The sequence below is a fragment of the Tenrec ecaudatus genome, chromosome 3 (genome assembly GCF_050624435.1).
Source record: "Tenrec ecaudatus isolate mTenEca1 chromosome 3, mTenEca1.hap1, whole genome shotgun sequence".
Lineage (NCBI taxonomy): Eukaryota > Metazoa > Chordata > Mammalia > Afrosoricida > Tenrecidae > Tenrec > Tenrec ecaudatus.
Window position 1 is genome coordinate 218,244,998 of NC_134532.1, and position 23,598 is coordinate 218,268,595.

A 23,598-nucleotide genomic window follows, 5' to 3' on the forward strand; every position below is an offset into this window, starting at 1 on the left:
CAGTGCAGCTTGGACGTCTTCCTTGAATATCACTGGTTTGTGTCGATGAGACGAGTGACTATTCTTTCCATTCTCTTTGATGCCTCTTGCATTATTCCATGTTTTGTCCATAGAATCTCACAAGGTCGCAACTTTAGGCTTGAATTATTCTTGATTTCTCCCAGTTGAGCGTAAGCTAAGTGGTTCTTCCTTTTTGATTTTCTAACTTTAGAATCCCAGATGCTCTTAATCTGAATTCTCAGATTTCCACTCCTTTATGGAAGCTTGTGCATCATTATCCCCTTTGCTTTTTGATGCTGTTTTGTTCAGGGCTGTAACCCCAGCACCTAAGAACCAGTGTCTAGGAAGTAGTAAGAACTCTGTTTCAACAGTCTAGCTCCCCTTCGTTACTCGTAAATATTTTTTCATCTTTTCTTTCTTGGAATTTTTAACCTTGGTGATTTCAGATTTATCTTCTCATCTATTGCATTTTCTTGCTGTCTAGTCTGTTAGCACATCTGGTTTTTTTTGTTTTGTTTTTAAATACTGCTTTCCTTTTCAAAGGAATCATGTTGGCATAATGGTTACTCACTGGACTGCTAAGTACAAGGTCAGCAGTTCAAAATTACTAGCTGCTCCATGGGAGAAAGATGAAACTTTAAGAAAAAAAAAAGATGAAACTCTCTACTCCCATAAAGAGTTATAGTCTGGGAAACCCACAGGGCCAGTTCTACTGTGTCGTGTAGGGTAACTGGGAGTCGACATTCACTTGATGGCTTTGAGTTTGGTGTGGACTTTTCCTTTTCAGACCTGTTCTGTACGCAAGACTGACCTTTCATATTGCCCTCTGCATAGCTCCTTGAATAGTTCTGATTCACTATTGGTGGTAGAATTGGGTGCTATCTAGCTAATTTTGCTAACGTGCTGATGTACGTGACACAGTTCCCTGACGCTGATCATCATCACAGGTTTGGATGAACCATCTTTGACTATGGTGTCTGTGGTGGTCTAGTAGTGCCGGCCTTCTCTTGCTTCAGGAGCAGCATCCGTCGTCAGCCTGGAGTAGATTCCTCTGAGGTGCGGGTCAGATAGACCTTCATCCTTGGACCGTTTTTCGCACCAGCCCTCCCTGTCTCCTTGCCTTCCCAAGTCTTTCCCACTCTGTTCCCAGATGCTGTATTTCTCTGCTAGGTTTGAGCCATTGATTGTAATGGCTGAGCAGATCACACAAGATCACAGTTAGAGTTAGTGGCTTATGAAGGGAGTAGCAGGGTATCACTCGGGCAGGCTCAGCATCTGGAAGCTGGGAGAACAGTTCAAAAGACTCTCCTGAAGTGGGGGTACCTCCCCTATTTCAGTGTCCATGGAAGCCAGGCACAGCCCCTCTCGGGGGGCGCAGGCTTTCTCTTGGCCCCCACACAGCTAACTGGAACAGATCAGAGGCAGTGTAGCAGTTTTGTTAGTTCCCTTAGCTAGATCTTTAGTGGCAAGAGTTAGCTTTGGGTCTCTCTTGTTGCCAGCTCTGCAGGGGCCTCTTGAAGGCCTCTCTAGGTCTTCAGTTATGTATCTGAGCCCCTGTCACTGCTCTTTCAAGAAGTTTCTCACCTCTAGGCTTCTTGATGAATCCTGTGGAGTTGACTGCATATGTAAGCACACTTCTTGTCCATTTCAAGGTATGGCCTCTTAACAGTGCCATGAACTGAAGAATTCCTCATTTCATAGTATACTTTAGTCACTTTCCTTGAAAAATATATTGCCTGGCCCCTGAAAAAGATATAAAATAGAAAAATCATTGCCCAGGGTCAGATAAAATGTACCAAACCATCATGCTATCCACAGCCCCCCAGAAAATGTCAGTCAAGCTGGACAAAAGTAACAAACCCTCTGGGGTGGAAACTAGGGGAAGAAAAACTCCCCAGGGTATAGGGAGGAAATCACTGAAGCTGTTTTTCCAAAGGACCAAGGTAAAAGGCCACAGGAAGGGACTCCTGTCACCACATGCTGCTGGGATTGATGTAGTTATGTTTTGTAATTGTTCTTGCAGATATACTTTGCAGACATTTGACTGATCTGGGTCTGTAATTTTTTTCCTTTCAGTTTTGGTATGAGGGTTATACCAACTGGTGTGATGTTTGAGGGACATTTTCCCTCCTTATGTGCAGCTTGTTATGGCTGTGAGCTTTTGGCAGCAGATTGTCAGGCCTGTTCTCACTGGTGCTTCTGGCTGGGCTTGACTCACTAGCCTTCTGGCTAGTAGTTGATCTCTTACCTGTATGTGCCCTGCAGGGACTCCCTTAATGTAGGTATTAGGATGGTACATGGATGTGATGACAGATGCACTGAGTTGGGAAGACTGACCTGGGCTTATATGCTGCACTGTGGAGAGAAAATCCAAACAGCAGTGGTGTGAGAATGGTTGTAAATCACAGACCTGGAGAAGGCATGGTGAATTTCTGACCGGGATGCCCTCTGGGAGAAGCAGAGGGCAGTAGCATGCCAGCTTGGAGGGAGACTAGAGTGGATTGCTTCTATTTTATGCATTTCCTCTTCTTCATCGAGAAGTAATCCCTGGAACTGGGATGCCTACTTTGGAAGACTGGTGCCTCTACTTTCCAGCCCTGTGACAGTGGGCAAGTTACTCAAGAATATAGTGTCCTGCTCTGCACACCAGTGAAATGGAATGCTTGTCACAGCTACCCTACAGTTGCTGAGGGCATTTTTGGTGCTGTTGTGCGCATGATTACATGACCCCTGACTTCTCTCATTCCAGGCTGCTCCACTAGGGCTGGGTGCTGCCAGTCAGTTCTTTTCCTAGTTGGTGGGTCTGGACGCCTGAGCTTAAAGCATGGATACTGCAGAATAAATACTAAGATATGATGTTATTCCTAGTTGCTGTTAACTGTGGCCAGGAAGTACAGGTGCCCTCGTGTGTTTTAGCTATTCTGTGTTCAGAAACAAGTTTGAGAATTTTCTGACATCCATTTGAGTCTTCTCCCCCTCCCCATTTCTGACTTTTTAGTAACTTCCCCCCCCCCTTTTCTTCTTCTACGTGTGATATTCTTGAGTTTCAGTGGGACATAATCCACTTATATGGTGTTCTTGATTTTTGTCCTACAACTTGTCTGTTCTTTGGTTGTTAGTTAGTGCTCATTGTATTAAATCTGTTCTTGAGATGGTGTCTGAATTTAGGTGGGGGATACTCAAGGGTGTACTTAGGCTCTTTTTGACTTGTTTTTATCTTTTTCAGCTCAGTTTAGACTGGCATATGAACAACTAATGGTCTTTCCTGCAACCCACCCCAGCCTTGTTCTCACTGATGATATTGACCATCTCTGTGGTCTTTTCACAAGATGTAGTCGATTTGATTCCTGGGTATTTTATCAGTTAAGGTCCATGTGAATAGTCCACTACTTATGCTGTTGAAAAGAGTATTTACAATGAGTAAGTTGTTGGCATTGTAAAATTCTATCATGCAATCGCTGATGTTTTTTTTCTGTCAGCAGGGTCATAATTTTCCAATGACCAATCCTTTGTTTCCTGCTGTCAGACTCACTGCCCTCAAATCATTTCTGACTCATAGTGACCTAAAGGACACTGCAGACATCAGTAATTATCAATTCATCCTGATTGTATGTTTGATCACTTTCAGATGGCAGAAGTTGATAAAAATCTTTAAAATCTTTATTATCTTCATGTTTGGCATTGGTGATTGGTATGTACATGTGAGCAATAGGCATAGTAACTGGTCTTTCCTGTAGATGTATAGATATTGCCCTATCGCTAACAGGGTAGTGATCTTCAGGGTAGATCCTGAAATGCTCTTCTTGATGATTGTGATGCTGTTCCACGGCACTTGCTCATTTCCAGCAAAGTAGACCATGACTGTCCAGTTCAAAATGGCCAGTACCCTTCACTTCAACTCATGGATGCCTGAGGCTTCTCTCTTCCAGCACTCCACTTTATTTCTGGTGACTTCCAACTTGCCTGGATTCATAAATAGTATGTCCCACATTCTGATTACTACTGGATGCTTGCAGCTGTTTATTCTCATTTTGAGTTGCGCCCCATCAGTATATAAAGGTCCTGAAATCTTTATTCCTTTCATGTTGTTAAAGCTGACTCTTTCGAGAAAGGCAACTTTTCTCCAGGTTCATTTAGAGTACCTTCCAACTCGATAGGCTCATCTTCCGGTGCGATCTGTAACGTTTTCTCCGGGTACTTTTTTCAGAAGTACATTACCAGGTCCTTCTTCCTAGTCTTTCGTTGGAAGCCCTACAAAAACCTGGCCACCATGGTGACTCAGCTCATAGATTAAATACTCGTGGTAGATCTTCCAACATCACAGCAAGACATAAGCTATCACAGAATAACAAACTGACACATCAGTAGTTCATTAACAGACTAAAAAGAAAAAACGAAGAACCAGGTGGATGTCAGACGAGACTCTGAAATTTGCCCTTGAATGTAGAATAGCTAATGTGAAAAGGACAAAAGTGCTAAATGTTAAGAGCTAGAACAGAAGTTTTCAGAGGTCAGTGTGAGAAGACAAAGCATTATGATGGCATGTGCAAGCACCTGGAGTTAGAACCCAACTTGGCATCTTTAAGCTGAAAGAACTGAAGAAAAATTCCAACCTCCAGTTGCAGGAGGGACCAGTTCCTCGCGAAGGGCGTCATGCGTAGTGAAGAATGGGGCCAGTGAAAAAGAGGACAGTTAACAAGATGGGTTGACACAAAGCCTGCAAGGATGGGTTCTTTAAACAGTGCTTTACTCTGTTGTGCATAATGCTACAATGAGTCCGAACCAATGAGTGACAACTTGTTTTCATTTATCTGTTGGATCTACACTGCTTTAAAAAAATTTTTTTTAATGTGTAGTTACTCTCCTCAGAATTGCACTGTGCTTTCTTAACTTGTAGTCTGTTAGTTACTATGGTAGATGCCATTGTAACCCCATGTACAACAGAAGGAAACATAGTCACATAGTCCAGCTCTGCACCATCCTCACAGTTGTTTCTTTGGCTAAGCCCATTGTTGTAGTCACTGTGTCAGTCTAGCTCCTTGAGGGTTAATAGAATTGCTCTCTCTCTCTCTCTCTCTCTCTCTTTTTTTAAATAAGGACCTTTATTGGGGGCTCTTACTGCTCTTATCACAATCCATACATTCATCTAGTGTGTTAAGTACATTTGCATATATGCTGCCATCCTCATTTTCAAGGCATTCTCTTCCCACTTGAGCCCCTGATATCAGCTCCCCATTCACCTTGAATATGATTTTGTTTTGGGTATTAGATGCCTGGTACCTGATTCCACTGACACCTCATGGTCACGCAGGCTGGTGAGCTTCTTCCATGTGGGCTCTGTTGCTTCTCAGCTAGATGACCACTTGTTTATCTTCAAGCCTTTAAGACCCCAGACGCTATGTCTTTTGATAGCTGGGCACCATCAGCTTTCTTTACCATATTTACTTAAGCACCCATTTTGTCTTCAGTGGATCCTGTTGGGAAGGTGAGCATCATAGACTGCTGGGTTGTTAGAACAAAGTGTTCTTGTGTTGAGGGAGTATTTGAGTCGAGGCCCAATGGCCATCTGCAACCTTAATTCTTAATATATAGATATGAGTACATAGTTCTATTCCCCTCTGATTATTTACATGTGTACATGTCTGTGTTTAGACCTCTATAAATGTCCTTTTCCTCCTGGTTCTTTCCTCTAGTTCCTTTTACTTTTCTCTTGTCCTCCATCAAGTTCTGCCTTCATTTGGGTTTAGTGATTCCTCGCTGCTACATTGCTCTTGATTAAGCCCCACTAGGCATCCTATGCCCTTCTCAACATTGATTTTAGTTGATTTGTTCTCTTGTCCCTGGGTTGATTTCCCCTCCCCCTAGTAGAGTTGCTCTTGTTGTAAGGTGCTAAGTCAGTTCTGACCCCTAGTGACTGTGCACAAGAGGACAAAACACTACACAGCACTACGCCATCCTTACAATTATGCCTGAGGAATTTTTCAGCTGAGTAATTTATTCCTTGCCCATTTTGTAGTTGTTAATGTGTTAAAATGATATGAGTTAAAATTCTCACAATATTATGTTAAAATTTTGGTTTAGGTAGTTAAATGACTTTCAAGGAAGTGAAGAGGAACAATAAACCTTTGTCTTTTTTTCTTTTTTTTTTTTAAACCTTTGTCTTTCATGTTTATTTAGTCTCCATTTCTGGTGCCCCTCATTTCTTGTAAGTAACAAAATTCCATATGGTCTCATTTCTTTCCAACCTTCCTTGGCAATTCTTACTGTGTAGGTTTGCTGTTGACCAATTTTTTGTTCTTATTTATCTCAGAGTGCTTTCACTTTGACTTCATTTTTTTAAAGCCATCATCATTGAGAATATATAAGTTTGTCCAAGTAGTTCAGTGACATTGAGAACATTCTTTTAATTATGCAACTGTTCACCCCTCCATTTCTGAGTTCCTCCCCCCGTGAGCATAAACTCACTCTTCCTAAGGGTCTGAGTTCATCTTTCCAGTTGGCCATTTGAACCCATACAGATAGTTTTAAAAAGAACTCAATGCTCAAGGCTGTTATTTTTTACTAGTGAAGCAATGGTTTTAAGATATCAGGGATATTTTTGGTTTAAAGTTTAAAGATTATCTCAGGACATTAGTTGCAGGGGTTCATCTAGTCTCCATGACCCCAGAAAATCTGGAGTCCAAAAGAATTTGAAATTTTGTTCTGCATTACATCCCTTTTGATCAGGATCCTTTTATGGAATTCATGATCACAAAGTTCGGTAGTGACAGCTGAGTACCATCCAGTTCTTCTGGTCCCGTGGCAAAGGAGGGAGTTGTTCATGGAAACAGTTAGGCGCACTTTTCACATCCTCCTCACTCCACACTCTCCACCTTCTTCAGATGCTGCAAGTGAATAGAGACTTGTCAGCCCTCAGATAGCTAGCCACTTCCAAGCTTTGGAAGATTCTAGACACTACACAACAAACTAGGGGTTGAACAGAAACAATGAACACATTAGGTTATTTAACTGGGATATCCCCGTGAAACCATGACCCTAAACCTCCAAACAAAGGACCCAAGACTTACGAGGTGTGTAGGTGTGCACAGGCGGCCTCACTTGCCACTCTGTTGTTGCCTTCATTCCTAAAGGGTTATTTTGCTAGGTATGAAATTCTAGGTAGGCTTTTTTTTTTTTTTTAAAACAATTCCATTGTGCTGTTTTCTAGCTTATGTTGCTTTGAGAAGTAGACATTCATAATGGTCTGTATGCAATGGACTCTTTTTAAACCCGACTGATTTCCCACAGTTTGAATGACCTCACTGGAGTCGCTTCTGACCTATAGTGGTCCTTTGCACAACAGAGTGAAACATAGCATGGTCCTGCACCATCCTCACAATGGCTCTTAAACTTTTTACAGCCACTGTGTCAGTCTGTCTTGTTGAGAGCCTCCCTTTTTTTCACAGCCCCTCCACTTTACCAAACATGATGTCCTTCTCCAGGGAATGGTCTCTCCTGGCAGCATGTTCTAACAAGTAAGATAAATTCTTGCCATCCTTCCAAAAACACACCACAAGAGACTCACCAGTTCAACAGTTTGCCCATGCATAATCCAGTGAAATTGAATCCACTCTTCATGTTGTGCTCCCCTTATTTTTCTGTCTTCCCTAGTTACGCCCCCAACCTGAACATAAACTCAGTGTCCCCCAAGCAAAAATTCCTTCTCTCCTCCTCTTTCCCATCCCTGGTAACCCCTTGTAAGCTTTGCTCTCTGTCTATTTGCTTGTTATAGGTGCTGTTGAGTCCCTTCCAACTCATAGTCCTCCTGCACAACAGAGTAAAACCTCCCAGTCCTGTGCCATCTCACCATTGCTGCAGTTTTTTTGCTTGTTGTTGGAGCCACTGTGTCAACCCATATAGTTGAAGGTCTTTCTTACTTTACCAATCATGGTATCCTTTTCTAGTCTGGCCCCTCGCGATAGATGACATGGCCAAAGTATGTGAGCCAAGTCTCACCATCCTAATTTCTAAGAAGTTTTGCTTATTTCATGTAAATGAGATCATAAAGTTTTGTCTTTGAGACTGACTTCTTTTGCTCAGCATACTATTTTCAAGGTTGATTCAGATTGTGGTGTATGTCAGGTCTTCATTTTTTGGTGGTCTCACCCTCTAGCCATTCATCTGTTTGAGTACACTTGGTGGTTTCTTGCTCTTAGCTATTATGGAAAACACTTGCACAAACATTGGGGTAAAGGTTTCTGTTGGCCTTCTGGGTCTGTACCTGGGCTTGAGAGTGCGTTTGGTAGCTACACATGTAGCCGTTTGAGGGAGTGCCACACTCTTGTTCCATAAGCGCCTGTGCTGTGTCACTTCCATTCCCACCAGCAGTGGATGAGGGCTCCAGCTTCACTACATTTTCCTTATCACCTCCTTTTGTAGTGTTTGGATCATTGCTGTTCTAATGAGAAGTGGTACCTTTTTGAGGTTTTAATGCACAGTGGGCTGTTAATCTCAAGGTCAGCCGTTCAAAACTACCAGCTACTGAGGGAGAAAGACAAACCTTTCTATTTGTAAAGATTTACAGCCTCAGAAGCCCACTGGGGTAGTTCTTCCTTGTTCTATAGGGTCACTGTGAGTCAGAATCGACTCCATGGCAGTGAGTTTGGTTTGAAGGTTAATGAAGGAGGTCTTCTGGCACAATGGTTTAAGTGCTCAGACCTACAGACTACATGTCAGCCTGCTTCTGTAAAGATTTACAGCCATGGAAACACTATGTGGTACTGCTACTCTGTTTTTCATGGTTACTACGAGTCAGAATGGACTTTGATGGTACTGGGTTTGCGTTTAGGTTTTAAGGGCTAATAAGGAACCATGGGGGTGCTATGGGTAAGTGCGTGGCCGCTAACTAAACTGTCAGTGGTTTGAACCCACTTGCTGCCCTAGGGGAGAAAGATGTGCTCGTCTACTTCCTCGGAACCCTGTTGGGCAGTTCTGCGCCTTGTAGGGTGGTTATGAGCCAGAATAGACATGATGACAATAGGTTTAGAGCCATGGTGGTGCTGTTGGATATGTGTTGGACTGCTAACTGCAAGGTTGATGGCTTAAAACACCCACCAGACACCTCTTGGGAGAAGGAAGAGACAGTCTGCTCCTATAAAGATAGCCTTGTGTGGCATTGCTTGAGTTGCCATTGATTTGATGGCAGTGGGTTTAATGACATTGAGCTTTTTATGTGTTGGTTGGCCATTTGAATATCTTAAAGAAAATGTCTCTTCTAGTCCTTTGTCCATTTTTTGTTTGGATTGTCTTTTGTTGCTGTTGAGTTATAGTAGTTTTCTCTCTGTGGATATTATACTCTTATCAGAGAATTAATTATTGAAAATCCTCTCCTGGTCTGGATTTTCTCATCATTGTTGATAAAGTTTTTTGGATGATTGGAAGTATTTGAATTTTTATCAGTCCTCAGTTATCAATTTGCTTACTGTTGATTGTCTTGTCTGATAATTCATTGTTGAAAACTTGGATATATAACTATGCCCCTATGTTTCCTTCTAACAAGTTGTGGTTTTTAGTTTTTGCATTTAGGCTTTTTCTCCATTTGGAATTGGTGTTTGTGTATAGTGTAAGGCCAGAATGAGATCTATTCTATTATTTTGCATGTGGAAATTCAATTTTGCAGCAACGTTTATTGAAGGATTGGCTTGGTTTTGTTCAGCATCTGGATCTCATTTTAATTATTTTACAATTTAGGCTGCTTGAAGTCAGCCCCATGCGTGCATTGGCTTGAGATTTGGATAGTTATTTGCTGAATTTGGGGCTCCCCTTTGTGGCTCTTTTCCTTTCTGAGTCTTTTTTACTGCTTCTTATAACTGCTATTTTCCAAAATTCCTCAGGCACAAAACTGTAAACATTGAGAAACTCACTGAGTGCCATTCTCTTTCTTCCAAGTGTTGACGCCCATTCAGTTTCTCCCAACTTCTGGTTGCTTTCCAGTGCCTTCAGGTAGTGATTTCTTTTGTTTTGTCCATAGTTTATAGATGTTACCTGTGGGACAGACAGTTGGTTTGCTATGAGACACTCTTGTCATTACTGGGAAGGGAAATATATATATATATGTGTGTGTGTGTGTGTGTGTGTGTGTATATATACATATATATATATTTCCCTTCCCAGTAATGACAAGAGTGCATATATTTTCCCCCCTCCCCACTATCATGATTCCAATTCTCTACCTTACAAATCCGGCTAGACCAGAGCATGTACACTGGTACAGATAGGAACTGGAAACAGGGAATCCAGGGCAGATGATCCCTTCAGGACCAGTGGTGAGAGTGGGGATACCTGGAGGTTAGAGGAAAGGTGGGATAGAAAGGGGGAACCAATTACAAGGATCTACATGTAACCTCCTCCCTGGGGGATGGATAACAGAAAAGTGGGTGAAGGGAGATGTCAAACAGTGTAAGATATGACAAAATAATAATAATTTTTAAATTATCAAGAGTTCATGAGGGAGGAGGGAGCGGGAAGGGAGGGGGAAAATGAGCTGATACCACGGGCTCAGGTAGAAAGAAAATGTTTTGAGAATGAGGACAACGAATGTACAAATGTGCTTGACACAATGCATGTATATATGGATTGTGATAAGAGTTGTATGAACCCCTAATAAAATGATAGAAAAAGAAAAAGATCAAATTCTCACAGGTGGATATTTTATATGCACTCCTAAAAACGTTCAAGGTATCAAAAACATGGGCAGTCTGACAACTGTTACAGCCAAGAGAAGCTCAGGAAACATGACAACTAAAGGCCATGTGGTATTCTGGATGGGGTCTTGGGACAAAGAACTTGAGGTGGAAACCAAGAAAATCTGAAAAAAAGTATAAACTAATTGAATAATGATATCTCCACATTGGCTATATAATTATAACAGCTATCATTTCATAATATGAGGGTAATAGGGGAAATCTGGGGTACATGCCAACACTCTACTATTTTGACAATTTTTCCATAATTCTAAAACTTTTTAGTTTTAAAAAGCCTATTTAAAAGTAAAATCTGAAAGGGAGACAATGTCAAGGGGTCCGTGTAGAAAACAAATGCTTGGACACTGATTGCAGTAACATTTGTACAATTCTACTTGATGTGTCTGAAATATGGAATGATATGGATATGTATTAAATCCTAACTAATTTTCAAAAAAAGCAAAACATACAAAGCATTTTTAACAGTAGCTTGTTGTTTAAGGTCATTTGTGGGGTAGGCATTGAACTGTTAATCCAGAAGTCAGTAATTCAAACCCACCAGCTGCTCCTTAGGAGAAAGATGAGACTATCTGTTCCTGTAAAGATCTGTGTCCTAGCAGCTCTGTAGAAGGTCACTGAGTTGGAAGGACTTGTTTGATATGGGTTTGGATAATGCATGTTAATGTGAACGGGAATGTGAAGTATTGAAGTTGTTTTACAGTTTTGAGTCTTTTCCTCGGATATCTGGCCGATCATTCTGAGGGAACTGCAGATGCAGACACCAGGGATTGCCAGATTGCTCGCGACCAGCATTTCTCAACGTTGGCACTGGTGACATTTTGGGATGGCTAATTCTTTGTTACCAAAGCTGAATAGTGAACCACGTTCTTAACCTACTCACTAGATGTCAGCAGCTGTGGTCCTCAAGCCATGGCCATCCAATACGTTTGCGTGATTATGTGCTGTCTAGTGGATTCTAATGACATTGCTGAGTGGCCTGGGTGAGGACCAAGGCTTGCATTGGCGGGCACCTCTAGCTCTTACTACTTTCTCTATCTCCCTAGAAGGAGTCTCTTTGTTATCAGTGGTTGGTCCCCTCTTGGTGGATGTCTTCTCAGCCCAGGCACATGCCCTTACTCCTTTCTAATCCAGGTGTTCTTCTCATCTCTGACGGCCCCCAGCCTGGGGATCGTAGCTGCTCAGCAGAGTCTGCAGCCAGAGACGCCTTCCTAAAGCCAGCTGCTTTTGGGGGTCGTGGCCTAGCAGTGCTGCCTACTGCTAGTTAATCTAGCAGGGGTGATAGGGGACCCGGCCTGGACTTGGGCCAAGTGGGGCTGAGTGACATCACAGCTGATGCATAAGACTTTGTCACGTTGCCACGCTCAGCTTTTGCTTCTGGAACCAAAACTGGTAGCTCCGATTTGCAAAGGGGTTCCATTCTGACAACTCTGTAAGTTGGTCCTGATATAATTTTATACCTTCTTTTTAAAAAAAGAAGTTTTAAAATGCGTTTTTTCTAATGTCCATATCTTGATACAGTCTATCTTCGAACATCTGGGAATATCAATGCCAGCAAATGAGCTGCTGTAACATTACATGCAGTGTACATTACTGATGGTTCCCAAACCACCCCCAGTGCCGCCGAGCCAATGGCCGCCCTCTTGGTTGGAGGAGAGCTGCTCCATGAGGTGTCCAAGGCTGATAATCATGACAGACGCAGACAGCCACAGGACAGTCCCAGTGGGTTTGAAGTGCTCACCGTGTACTTCGCGCTCATGGGCTTTCAGCATTGCACCACCAGACTCCTTATCACTGATGCCAGCAGAAAACCCAAGGGTCATTGAGTGGGGTTCTTTGTAACCTGAACACGCCATATGCCAGGCACTACTGTATATTTTCCTAGGACCTGGAAAATGCAAGTTTTAAACTTTGCAGCCTACGTGAACTGTGGTAGGAGGGACTGCGCCAGCTGTGTCACCGTGTATCTTATTTGAAGTTCCACCCTGCACTGTGGTGAAGCTCTAGGCCTGGCACTGGGTTAGTGGCTGTTTGCCCACATGCTTTGCGGTTTTTAAGGTTCCACTGTACTGATAGGTGGACTGTAACTTTGCTGTCAAGGGTGGTTAAACAGACTACTGTGTCCCAGGCCACAGTGCTTGCTCTGGCTAGAGCCAGGGTTTGAAGTCAGTGCTCCTGACCGCCGCCTTGCTTTTTAAAATTTTGGTTGCCTCTCTTTCCGGCTTTATCATTTTTCGATTCTGTGTCATTTTTGTGGCAGACCTGTCACCTGGGACCTCCGTCGTTACTAAGCAGGCAGAGCTGTATGGTGCCAGCGTTTTTATTCATGGTTTTAAATGGCTTTCCCCCCCCCCCCTCCCCTCTCTCATACTGTAGTGTTTTGAGGACGGGAGCATCTGGGCTGAATGGACGTTGGCATCAAGAAGAGTCCTCTTCCTGTTGAGAAAGTTGTCAGGTGCGTGAAGATGAAGCAGGCACCAGAAATCCTCAGCAGTGCTAACGGCAAGCCTCAGAACTGTGAAGTGAATCGAGAATGTTCTGTGTTCCTCAGCAAGGCCCAGCTGTCCACCACTCTGCAGGAGGGCGTCATGCAGAAGTTCAATGGCCATGACGCGCTTCCCTTTATTCCTGCCGAGAAGCTGAAAGACTTCACCTCCCGTGTGTTCAATGGCGAGCCTGGCGCTCATGATGCCAAATTGCGCTTCGAGTCTCAGGAGGTGAAAGGAATTGGGACGCCCCCTAACACGACCCCTATTAAAAATGGATCTCCAGAAATCAAGCTGAAGATCACGAAAACATACATGAATGGGAAACCACTCTTTGAGTCTTCCATTTGTGGTGACAGTGCAGCTGATGTGTCCCAGGTTGAAGAAAATGGACAAAAACCAGAGAACAAGGCACGAAGGAGCCGGAAGAGAAGCATAAAGTATGACTCCTTCCTGGAGCAGGGCCTGGTTGAAGCAGCTCTCGTATCCAAGATCTCAAGTCCCACAGACAAAAAGGTACTTAGGAATTCTGCAGTGGGGCTGACTGGACTAGGAGAGGCTACCTGCCAGCTGGTCCATCTTGTGCAGCAGAGCACCTCAACTTGGCTGCTGGAGGTCCACTGGTTGGAAAGCCTAGAGCGGTTATCCAAACACTCAAGATTCAAATGACTACAAAGAGACAGAACCAGTTTTTGACTCCAGATCTGATCAGTCCCAGGGTTCTCAGCCTCTAGGCCGGAGTGTCATGGATCTTATCTCCAGAGACATTGTTAGCTAGTTTTGTACTTCTGTTGTCATCATCACCATCAGGGCACACCAGGGCCATTTGGCTCCTCAAACAGACTCCATGGACCATGGAGAGATGAGGCTCCTGTCTTCCATCTTGTCCTTGTATCCCCTCTCCCCCCCTCCAGCAGGTGGGCCAGCATGGGGCCTGACTCCTCGAGTGTTGGGTTGGGACTTATGTGTTTATGTTCCTTGTCCCCACCCTCACACATGGAAGACAAGTGGAGAACCACATCTTCAGTTAAAAGAGCACTCGGTGACCCCAGCTAGTCTATACCACCATGCCTCACAGTGACCTTGGGGGGAGGGGGTTGGGGCTAGGGCTTAGATGAGTATAAGCTACGCATACCTACAGAGGAAGCCTGGTCTTGGCAAAAGGAAACAGGGAAGTAGCAGCCCCAAGTGTGCTTATGGCCTGTGGACATGTGCTCATTTAGGGGTGGGTTGGCTAATAGGTGTCCTGGTGCCTCTGCCTACACTCATGACTCAGGGCCTTGAGTGGCAGCTCCTCACCCTCTTGCACTTGCAGGGCTGCAGGGCCAGAGCAGGGAGGGTGGCGTAGCAGAGCCCGTTTGGGGGTTGGTATTGTCACTAGAGTTGCAGTATTTAATTGATAAGAGTTGAGGAATTTCATTTGCAAATTCCATAGGTAGGAGAGGTAAAGGGGTCAACTTCTTTGAAAGGGTTAAAGTAGCAATAGCTTTTAAAAAGCTGGCCTTTGCTGCCTAGGAGCGGCTTAGCTCTCCTTAAGGTAATGGTAACAGGGAGCATTTTGTTGTTTTCTACGAGCCTGGGGTGATAAAACAATTTTTTTTAATTTTAACAATTTATTGGGGCTCATACAATTCTTTTCACAGTTCATACATATACATACATCAATTGTATAAAGCACATCTGTACAGTCTTTGCCCTAATCATTTTTTTCTCTTTTCTTCTTTTACATTTTATTAGGGACTCATACAACTCTTACCACAATCCATACATATACATACATCAATTGTATAAAGCACATCCATACATTCCCTGCCCCAATCATTCTCAAGGCATTTGCTCTCCACTTATGCCCCTTGCATCAGGTCCTCTTCCCCCCCCCATTCCCCCCTCCCTCATATGCCCTTGGTAATTTATACATCGTTATTTTGTCATATCTTGCCCTATCCGGAGTCTCCCTTCCCCCCTTCTCTGCCGTCCCTCTCCCAAGGAAGAGGTCACATGTGGATCCTTGTAATCAGTTCCCCCTTTCCAACCCACTCACCCTCCACTCTCCCAGATAAAACAATTTTCAAAGCCCTCCTGACTGCGTGCTCCCTCCCTGGTGCTGTGACGGGAGACAGGCCTGGGTAGGCTGTCATGGACCTGGTTTGGTCCCAAGTCGGATTCATCACTTGAGATGTAGCTCTGCATTAGCATGAAGGAGGCAGCAGTACTTGTCCTCAGATGGCCGACCCTGGGCTGCGATCGCCTGACACACAACCAGACAATACTGAGCTTTCTAACAGCCAATGATGCAGGCTCACAGAGGTGGACACGGGGCCTGCACTCACATTCCCATCTGTTAGGCATGAGCCCACTCCTGGGTGCTACCTTTCCTGCTTGCTGCCATCACTCCAGTTGATACCACCTCTTAGTGACTCTATAGGACAGGCTAGAGCTTCCCCTGTCTCCTGAGGAGAGGCTGGTGGTCTCCATCTGTTGACCTTTTGTCTAGCAGCCCAACGCGAAGCCATTGCCCAACCAGGGTAATGACTTCCTACTCACTCTCATTCTATGCTTCCTGATTCATTGATGGGGGGATGGTTTTTCTGATGTGAGTAGACAAGTGGAAAGGGTTGTCAGAAAGGTGCCCACCTGCCCCTTTGGTCTTCGAGTCCTGGCCTGACCTCCTGGCTGTGAGAGCAAACTGCTAAAAGCTGGTGCTTGTTGGACCATTCTGCCCCATAACTGACTCGGGTTCTGCCAACGAAGAGGCCAAGGTTGAAGGCTGGATGAGCCCCAGTGCCTCGGCTAAGGCGAGGTGGGCTGGGCTCTCCAGGATGGCCTCTCGGAGGCCCATGCCTCCTGACCCTTCCCTGTGGGAACAGTGACAGCTAGATAGGTGGCTGTGGGGGATGGAGTCAGGACACCAGGAGACTTTCAGGGCTGTGAAGCACTCCTAGAGGCCAAGGGCTACAGGCAGGGTGAGGAGGTGATGGGGGAAGTGGGCCTCTGTGTCAGCAACTCCTCTAACTAACTTGGTAGTGGTGTTTGATTTGGTGTCTTTGTCTTTTATTTTTTCTCTTCAGGCTCCATCCAAGAAAGAGTCCTGTCCCAACAGCAGCCGAGACAAAGACCAGCTGCTGAAATACAACATTGGTGATTTGGTGTGGTCCAAAGTGTCAGGGTACCCATGGTGGCCGTGCATGGTGTCTGCCGACCCGCTTCTCCACACCTGTACCAAACTTAAAGGTATCATGGTGGGGGCTGTGTTCCCCCTGCCCTTGTGGGCACTTAGCTGGCATCCTTTTCCAGGAAAAGGCCCGTGGTCATTCATTTTTTGTAGTTTTACCTGAAGTTAGTGATTGAATTAGATGTGACACATTAGCGTTTTCTTTCTCTCTCCAGCCCTCCTATGAATCTCTCTGAATCAAGTTAGAGGAAGGAAGTTGGAAGTGGTCTTTATTTCTGCTTTTCAAGTTTTATTATACATAATCCATTCATCAAATACACGGGGTTACTTCTTTTAAGCATGGTTTGAAGAAATAATATTTCATACTACATTTGGGTTAGAAATATGCAGAGTTATTGTATTAGGCCTATGCGGTGAAGTAAGAAACTGGAAATTATCGTTTGTGGTCTCCCGCAACTTGGGAAGATCAATGTTGATGTGGATCACCTAAGAGTATATAAGGAATGTCATTGGTGCAGTTTAAGCAGATAATAGGAGGTATGTTTGCAGGAAAAGTAAACCCAGGATCAAGTGGCTTGAGGTTTCTCTGGAAAATTTGAGACTACAGTTTGGTGAGTGGAGGCTGTGTGCTTGGGGCATGGCGGCCTTGTAGGGAAGGTAATGGTCCCAAAGAAGGACTGTTTGTGGGGTAGAGCTGGCCTAGGCCGGAGCCTCACTGTCTTTACATGTCTTTACAGTGCACTTGCTCATCGGTCCCCAGGTCATCTCTACCTTCTTGCTCATAGTTAGGGGAGTGTGTGTCTGTTTTTATGTGATGTGGACCTGCCTGACTCCAGTCCTCAGCAGTTCACAACCTGGTTTCATATGTGCCATGAGGACAGCCATAAGCCACAGCCCAGCCTCACAGAAGCCATTGTTGACGTGCGTTTGTGATCTCTTGTGGGTGGGACTTGTCTTAGCCATGGCCCCTTGGGCTTGACCCTTTACACTGGACACAGTCAATTAGCTTTCAGTTCCAATGTCAGATTTGACTGGAAATAGGCATCGGCCCCTCAAAGCTTCGTCCTCTGCCTTCTCCTTCTAGAACGGGGCCCTGGGAGCTAGTCATTTTCTGTTGTGATTTTTATTATCATGGTCTTTGCATTTTGAGAGGGAATCCTTTTTATACTTTGCAAATGCATTTTTCTTTTACTTTGGATATTGTGTTAGTCTAGGCACTTTAGAGAAATAAATCCACAGAAACTCATGTAGAAGAAAACATCCCAACCCAATGCTGCTCAAGCCCACAAGTCCAACATTAACCCATATGTCCAACACCAATCCACAAAGTTCTCCATCTCACAAAACAGACACAATGATGCCAACTGCAGGAGGAAAGCCAAGTCAGTGAATGTGTAAGCATCTCAGCGCTGGCAGGGGTCTTCATATAGGTGCACCCAGGGCTGCGTTGGGTTAGGTCCATGTGGCTTCTCCTCAGGGTCGTCTTGCAAGGGACGTCTTGGAAGTGAGTCTTGCCAGCTAAAGCAGGGAACTGGCTGCACCCTGGTCTGACCATCCCAAAGCAAGAGACCTGAGAACTAGAAAGACAAGGCTCACTGAGCCATTTATTCCTCCGCCCTTCAATTAACCCCACTTGTGTTTATCGGGTTGGCACAATAAGCTTACTACCTCAGATATGTTGTGAGGAGGCACCAGTCCTTGGAGAAGGACATGGAGTTTGGTAGAGGGCCATTGAGAATGACGAAGGGCCCTCTGAGAGATGGATGGACACAGTGGCTACGACAATGGGCTCAAGCTGAGGAACAATTGTGAGGATGCTGCAGGACTGTGCAGTATTTGGTTCTGTTGTACAGAGGATTGCTGTGGGTCGGAACTGACTAGATGACACTGAACAACAAACAGCAGGTTCTATTGGTGGGAAAATGAGCTGCTAGTGGCACCCCCCCTCCCCAACCCTATAGGACCCTATAGAGCTGCTCTTGTGGTTTCTGAGACTGTTAAATCTTTTTGAAAGTAGAAAGTCATCTCTTTTACCTGAGGAGTGGTTGATGATTTCAAAGTGCCGACCTTGTGGTTAGCAGCCCAAAGCGTAGCCACACACCACCCGGGCTCCTCCTATTAATCTCTTATCTGTGTATATACAGACATTCCCAGTGTTCTCCTGTCATCTCAAACAAGCAAGTAAGGTTTTTACATGACTCTGGACCGATTTGCATGAATGAATTCATTGAAACCGGAAATAATAAGATCTAGTTGTCGGGAGTCTTACAAGTTAAAGCTCATTGTTTAATTTCTAAATTAATGTTTTTCTGGGCATATTCTAGGCCATCTGACTTCCCCAGGGCTCAGGTTGGTTTGTCATGATAACCCCATGGCCTGATGCTGTTAGGCTTAGTTCCTGAGCACTGTGGTTGTGGTTGGACCCTTTTCGGCTGGTGCTTCTATTGAAACCCTGACAAAGTGGCACCTGTCACTCCTGTAGGTAACCCTGGCCTTACCTGCATATGACTGGCCTCTGGAGTTCCCCTGAGCCTCCTTTTAAGGCAACCTGGTCTCTACATATAGTGGGGTTCTTTCTGTGTGCACAGCCATCCAGTTCTATTGGCTGCTATCAGCTCACAGTCTCCCCGTCATCTGGAGAGAAACTGGTCAAGTCCAGCCCAGAGGATGGAGAGGCCACCCTTCATCCATCAGACTGTAATGAGGAGGGGAGACAGCAGCAGGCGTCCTTAGTAAAGGTTGTGGGTGCAGCTCAGGAAAGGTGGGAAGAAAGAGTTTGGAGTAAATGATGTGGGAACAGCTGGTTATATTATGTGGTAAAATAAACCAGCTAGATAATCACCTCTCAACCTGGGTTAAAATAGAAATTCATATAGATTAAAGAAACTCATGGAAGGAGAAAATTGGGCTACATTACTAACAATAAATAGGAAAGGAAATGTGAAAATGTTAAATTCATTTATTTTTGAAACTTGGGATTAAATCATAATATCTCCCCCACCCCCGTCCTGGTATGTCAGGAGCTTTCTGTGTCACTAACTGGAGCTGTGACTTCGGTATTGGGCTGTTAACCACAAGGTAGACAGTGCAAATCCCCCAACTGCTCCATGGGAAAAAGCAGAGGCCGTCTGCTCCCTAAAGATCGACAGTCTAGGAAAATGTCTAACTAGGGTCATTCATTATGAGTCAATTAACTTGACCACAGTGAATTTAACCATTCATAAACATAATTTAAGTTTATCTAATTTCAGCATTTTTTAGTTAGAGGTTTTCTTTATTATAGATAACACTACAATATGTATCTGTTTATTTCCATGATTCAGGAAAGTTCTTTCAAAGGTCTGATGTAGTGGAGGGAGGGAACCCCTGGTTGGCATGAGTGTGTGTCAGAGTAGAACTGTGTTTGAGGGTTTTTCATTGGCTTTGTATGCACTTTTGCAAGCAGGTTGCCAGAATTTTGTTAACGAGGTGCATCTAGGCAAATTCAAGCCACCAACTTTTGGGTTACTGGCTGAGTGCTTAACTGTTCACATCACCAAAGGCTAATGTAATGGGAGAGGGCAAATGTCTCTTGACAACCTTTAGAATCTTAAATACTTTTAAATCACAGGAGTATGAGCACTTAGAAACAACTCAGATTGTACTGAAAGATGATAATGAGACATAGTCCCCTCCCTCCTCTTCCCCAGAGGTAGTTATTTTGAACCCTTTCTTTTTAATGTATTCCATTGACTTTTTATTATGGAAAATGAAGATTGGTCTTTTCAACTATTTCCTATTTCTCGTGCTCTCCCCTCCCCAATAATTTATGGTTTCTATGGCACTGCATCAAAAATAAATGTTGACACAATTTATCTTATGAGTGCATTTTCTTTGTTGTTCAACCCTTTGATTTTCCTGGAGTCAATCATTGCCTTTCTTTTTTAATGGCATGCTTTGTTGTCTTTGAGGCCTTAACTCTTAGTTAACCTCTCCATTGTTTGACTTCTCTGCTCTGTGTGGTCAGCAGCCCCACGGAACCCACTACACACCCCTGCACCTGATGCTCTGCTCATTGGATCACATCTTTTTTTTTTTAATACTTTTATTAGGGGCTCCTGCATCTCATCACAATCCATACATTCAACCAGTGTGTCAAGCATATTTGCACATAGGCCGCCATCATCATTTCAAAGTATTCTCTTCCCACTTGAGCCCCTGATGTCAGTTCCCCATTTCTTTCCCCTCCCTCCCTTGCCCACCCTCCCTCCCTCACCCTTGATAGTTATAGGTCATATTTTCCATATCTTAAATCATCCTCTGTCGCCCCTCACCCACTTTTCTGTTATTCCTTGGGGTTCTAGACTGATCCGGATCACATCTTTTAACCCTCCTCAGGGACTCCAAACTTTCCTGTCTGCCCGTTAGAGCTTGCTACGTCTCTACCTTCACTTTTTATTTGCCTGAGTGCAGAATTTTATGGTGAAAAGAATTTTCTTTGAACTTTTTATTGTGAATCAGGCCAGGGTCTCCTCTGATTTCCACAGGTACTCCTCTAATACTTTCTAGCATCCAGAGTTGCTCTTGGAGTTCTTGGCCATTCTTTCTCTAGTATTGGTGCTCGCTGGTGGGGTGCTGTGGTTCTGAGACATGGTCATGTGTTTGTTTATGTGGTGAGTGTCTCTGGTCCTGTTATTTGGGGCAGAACTTCAGAGAATGATAGGTCCCATGGATTCCAGGAGAAAACATCCTCTTTTTTTTTTAACCTCCTTTTTGGGAGATGTATTAACTCCCCTTCCAAGCAACTCTGTTTCCTTTTATATTCACGACTGCATTTCACACTATCCAATAACTTTGTCCTCTTATCCGGTTGCAAGTTAAAGTTTTTGGTGGTCTGGGGTCTTTTCCTTGCACTGTCTGAGGCTTTGTGGAGGTGGCTCTTCTGTGTGGCCCTTGGTCTCTTTCAGGATGGAGGTAGCTACAGGTGTGGGCTCCTCCTACTGAGTTTGCATGTAAGAAGCTCCCCACTCATAGCTGAATGGTGGAGATGGGCTCTGTTACCTGGCAGAATTTGCTTCAGAGGGTCTGCTGCACAGTTGGATACTTGGTTTGGAGCCCTCAAAGACTGTGTTGGGGATTTGGGCACATTCCTTCGGCCTACTTCAGTCAGGTATCCTTTGATTTCCTTTGACCATCTTTCTGCTGGCGAGAACAGTGACCGGTGACTGCCCCTTCCTCCTCCTACAGTGAACAGACTTTGAATGGGCTTTTCTCTTTTCTGCCTCGCACTGGCCTCCGAGGACATAGGCATCCCCTCAGGGGTTTGGGGGCGAGAATATCTCCTTCCTCCCCCAGGTCCCTGCTGGGTGTCCTGTGGGATGTGTCTTCTTGCTTGCTGCTAAACAGTAATAGCAAGTGGACACCTGCATGGACACCTCTGCAGCCACTTGGTGCAGCGTGAGTGAAGCCCAGTGGAGGCAGCAGAGTTGGGGGCTGATGGTGTTGGGGCAGGAGCCCTCCAGCTCCAGGCACCCCATCTTGCTGATGGTCTCTCTTCTCAGGAGGGAGGTGTGTGCTGTTGTCCTTAGAAGAGCTCAAGGGCTGTGTGGAGTCCACTTTTCTCTGCCAGCTTTGAGTCTGTTGAGTTTCCTGTCTTTGGCATAGGGCATTGTAGGGATGAGCAGGGAAGGAGTTAACTTTGATGTCAACAGGCTTAAATGGTGCCAAGTCAAGCCACTATATAGCAGCTCCCGATTTCACCCTAAATTCTGACTGTGGCAGCTTCTAATGTTTTCTCTTAAAAAACCAGGTCAGAGAAAGAGTGCGCGCCAGTACCACGTGCAGTTCTTCGGTGACGCTCCAGAAAGAGCGTGGATCTTTGAGAAGAGCCTGGTCGCCTTTGAAGGAGAAGGACAGTTTGAAAAATTGTGCCAAGAAAGTGCCAAACAGGCCCCCACGAAAGCGGAGAAGATAAAGGTGACGGGGGAATCCTAATCGTCAGCAAGATGTGCAGACAGCTGCTTCTTTCTTTTCTTAGGTTTTGAACGTAGAGTTGCCTGAAATATGATCGTGGCTGCTGCATGCTGGTTATAACTGCGTACTTTTGCCCAAGAATGATGCTCTAGACGGCAAAGCTTCTCCCGGGAGGCACTTTCTCCTTTATTACTCCTTCGATGACTCCCAGAGAGAAGTGGTTTTATAACTTGTCTTTTTCCTTTTACATTTACGTGTGGTGAAGTATTGGAATGGGTGTCTAGTTGAACAAAACATGCAGTGTATTGAGCGGAATTTGGTCTCTGCCATTTAGTTTTTGACTTCTAAGTTTATCTAAGTTTATTCTGAACAAGTTCATTTTCTTTAAAGTTAGCTAGCTCGTCTTTCTGTTTTTCTTTGCAGCTGTTGAAGCCTATTTCAGGGAAGCTGCGTGCCCAGTGGGAGATGGGGATTGTGCAGGCAAAAGAAGCCGCAGGTATGTCAGCAGATGAGCGGAAAGCCAAGTTTACCTTCCTCTACGTGGGCGATCAGCTTCATCTTAACCCGAGAGTAGCCCAGGAGGCTGGTGTGCCTGCGGAGGCCCTAGGAGACGGGGTCGAGTCCTCAGGAGCTGGTGAGGAAGTGGCCGACCTCCCCGAGTCTCTGAAAGAAGAGGGCACCCCTATCAAGAGGCGGCGGCGAGCCAGACCACCAAGCTCTGCTGACGAAAGCTACCCTGGGACGCCTCAGAAGGTGGCAGAGGCTGAGCCCAAGAGAGGAGTGTCGCCTCCCCCCGGGAGAAAGAAGACCATGGCCTGCACGCCCCGGAGCAGGAAGGGTGATGCCGCGTCTCAGTTTCTGGTCTTCTGTCAAAAGCACAGGGATGAGGTGGGTACTGGGATGGACTCGGACCTGAGACTGGTCCCTTAGCATCCTCTGCAGACTGCACTGAGCATTGCCCTCGTTTTACATCTGGGTGTTGGGGTTTTGGGGGACAGCTGCTTGTCCTTTCCACTCTGGGCTATGAAAATCTTCCTTCATGGGTGTGAGAGGGCAACACTGGGGCCAGCAGCAAAAGCTTTTGGTGGGCCATCTTTGGGTGAAGCTTTGCTGGTCCTACTGGATTAGTGCTGCCTCGTGTATTCTCCTGCAGCTCCAGGGCATTCGCAGCGCGCCCACTGAGCTGTTCTCACTGTTAAGCCGTGGGGCAGAGGAGAGCTGTGCACCCTTGTGTTTCCAAGGCCACACG

The 23,598-nt window shown here is 45.0% G+C and overlaps 1 protein-coding gene across 3 annotated transcripts in view; it reads left to right on the plus strand.

Moving 5' to 3' along the window:
* NSD2 (nuclear receptor binding SET domain protein 2) overlaps positions 1–23,598 on the plus strand; it is an 81,379-nt gene that overhangs the window by 19,093 nt on the left and 38,688 nt on the right. For all 3 annotated transcript variants that reach the window (XM_075544601.1, XM_075544603.1, XM_075544600.1), the window contains exons 2-5: positions 13,116–13,741; positions 16,294–16,456; positions 22,186–22,352; positions 22,773–23,237. In XM_075544601.1, the coding sequence (XP_075400716.1) occupies positions 13,145–13,741; positions 16,294–16,456; positions 22,186–22,352; positions 22,773–23,237 (1,392 nt within the window). In that variant the 5' untranslated portion in view covers positions 13,116–13,144. The remainder of the gene's footprint in view (positions 1–13,115; positions 13,742–16,293; positions 16,457–22,185; positions 22,353–22,772; positions 23,238–23,598) is intronic.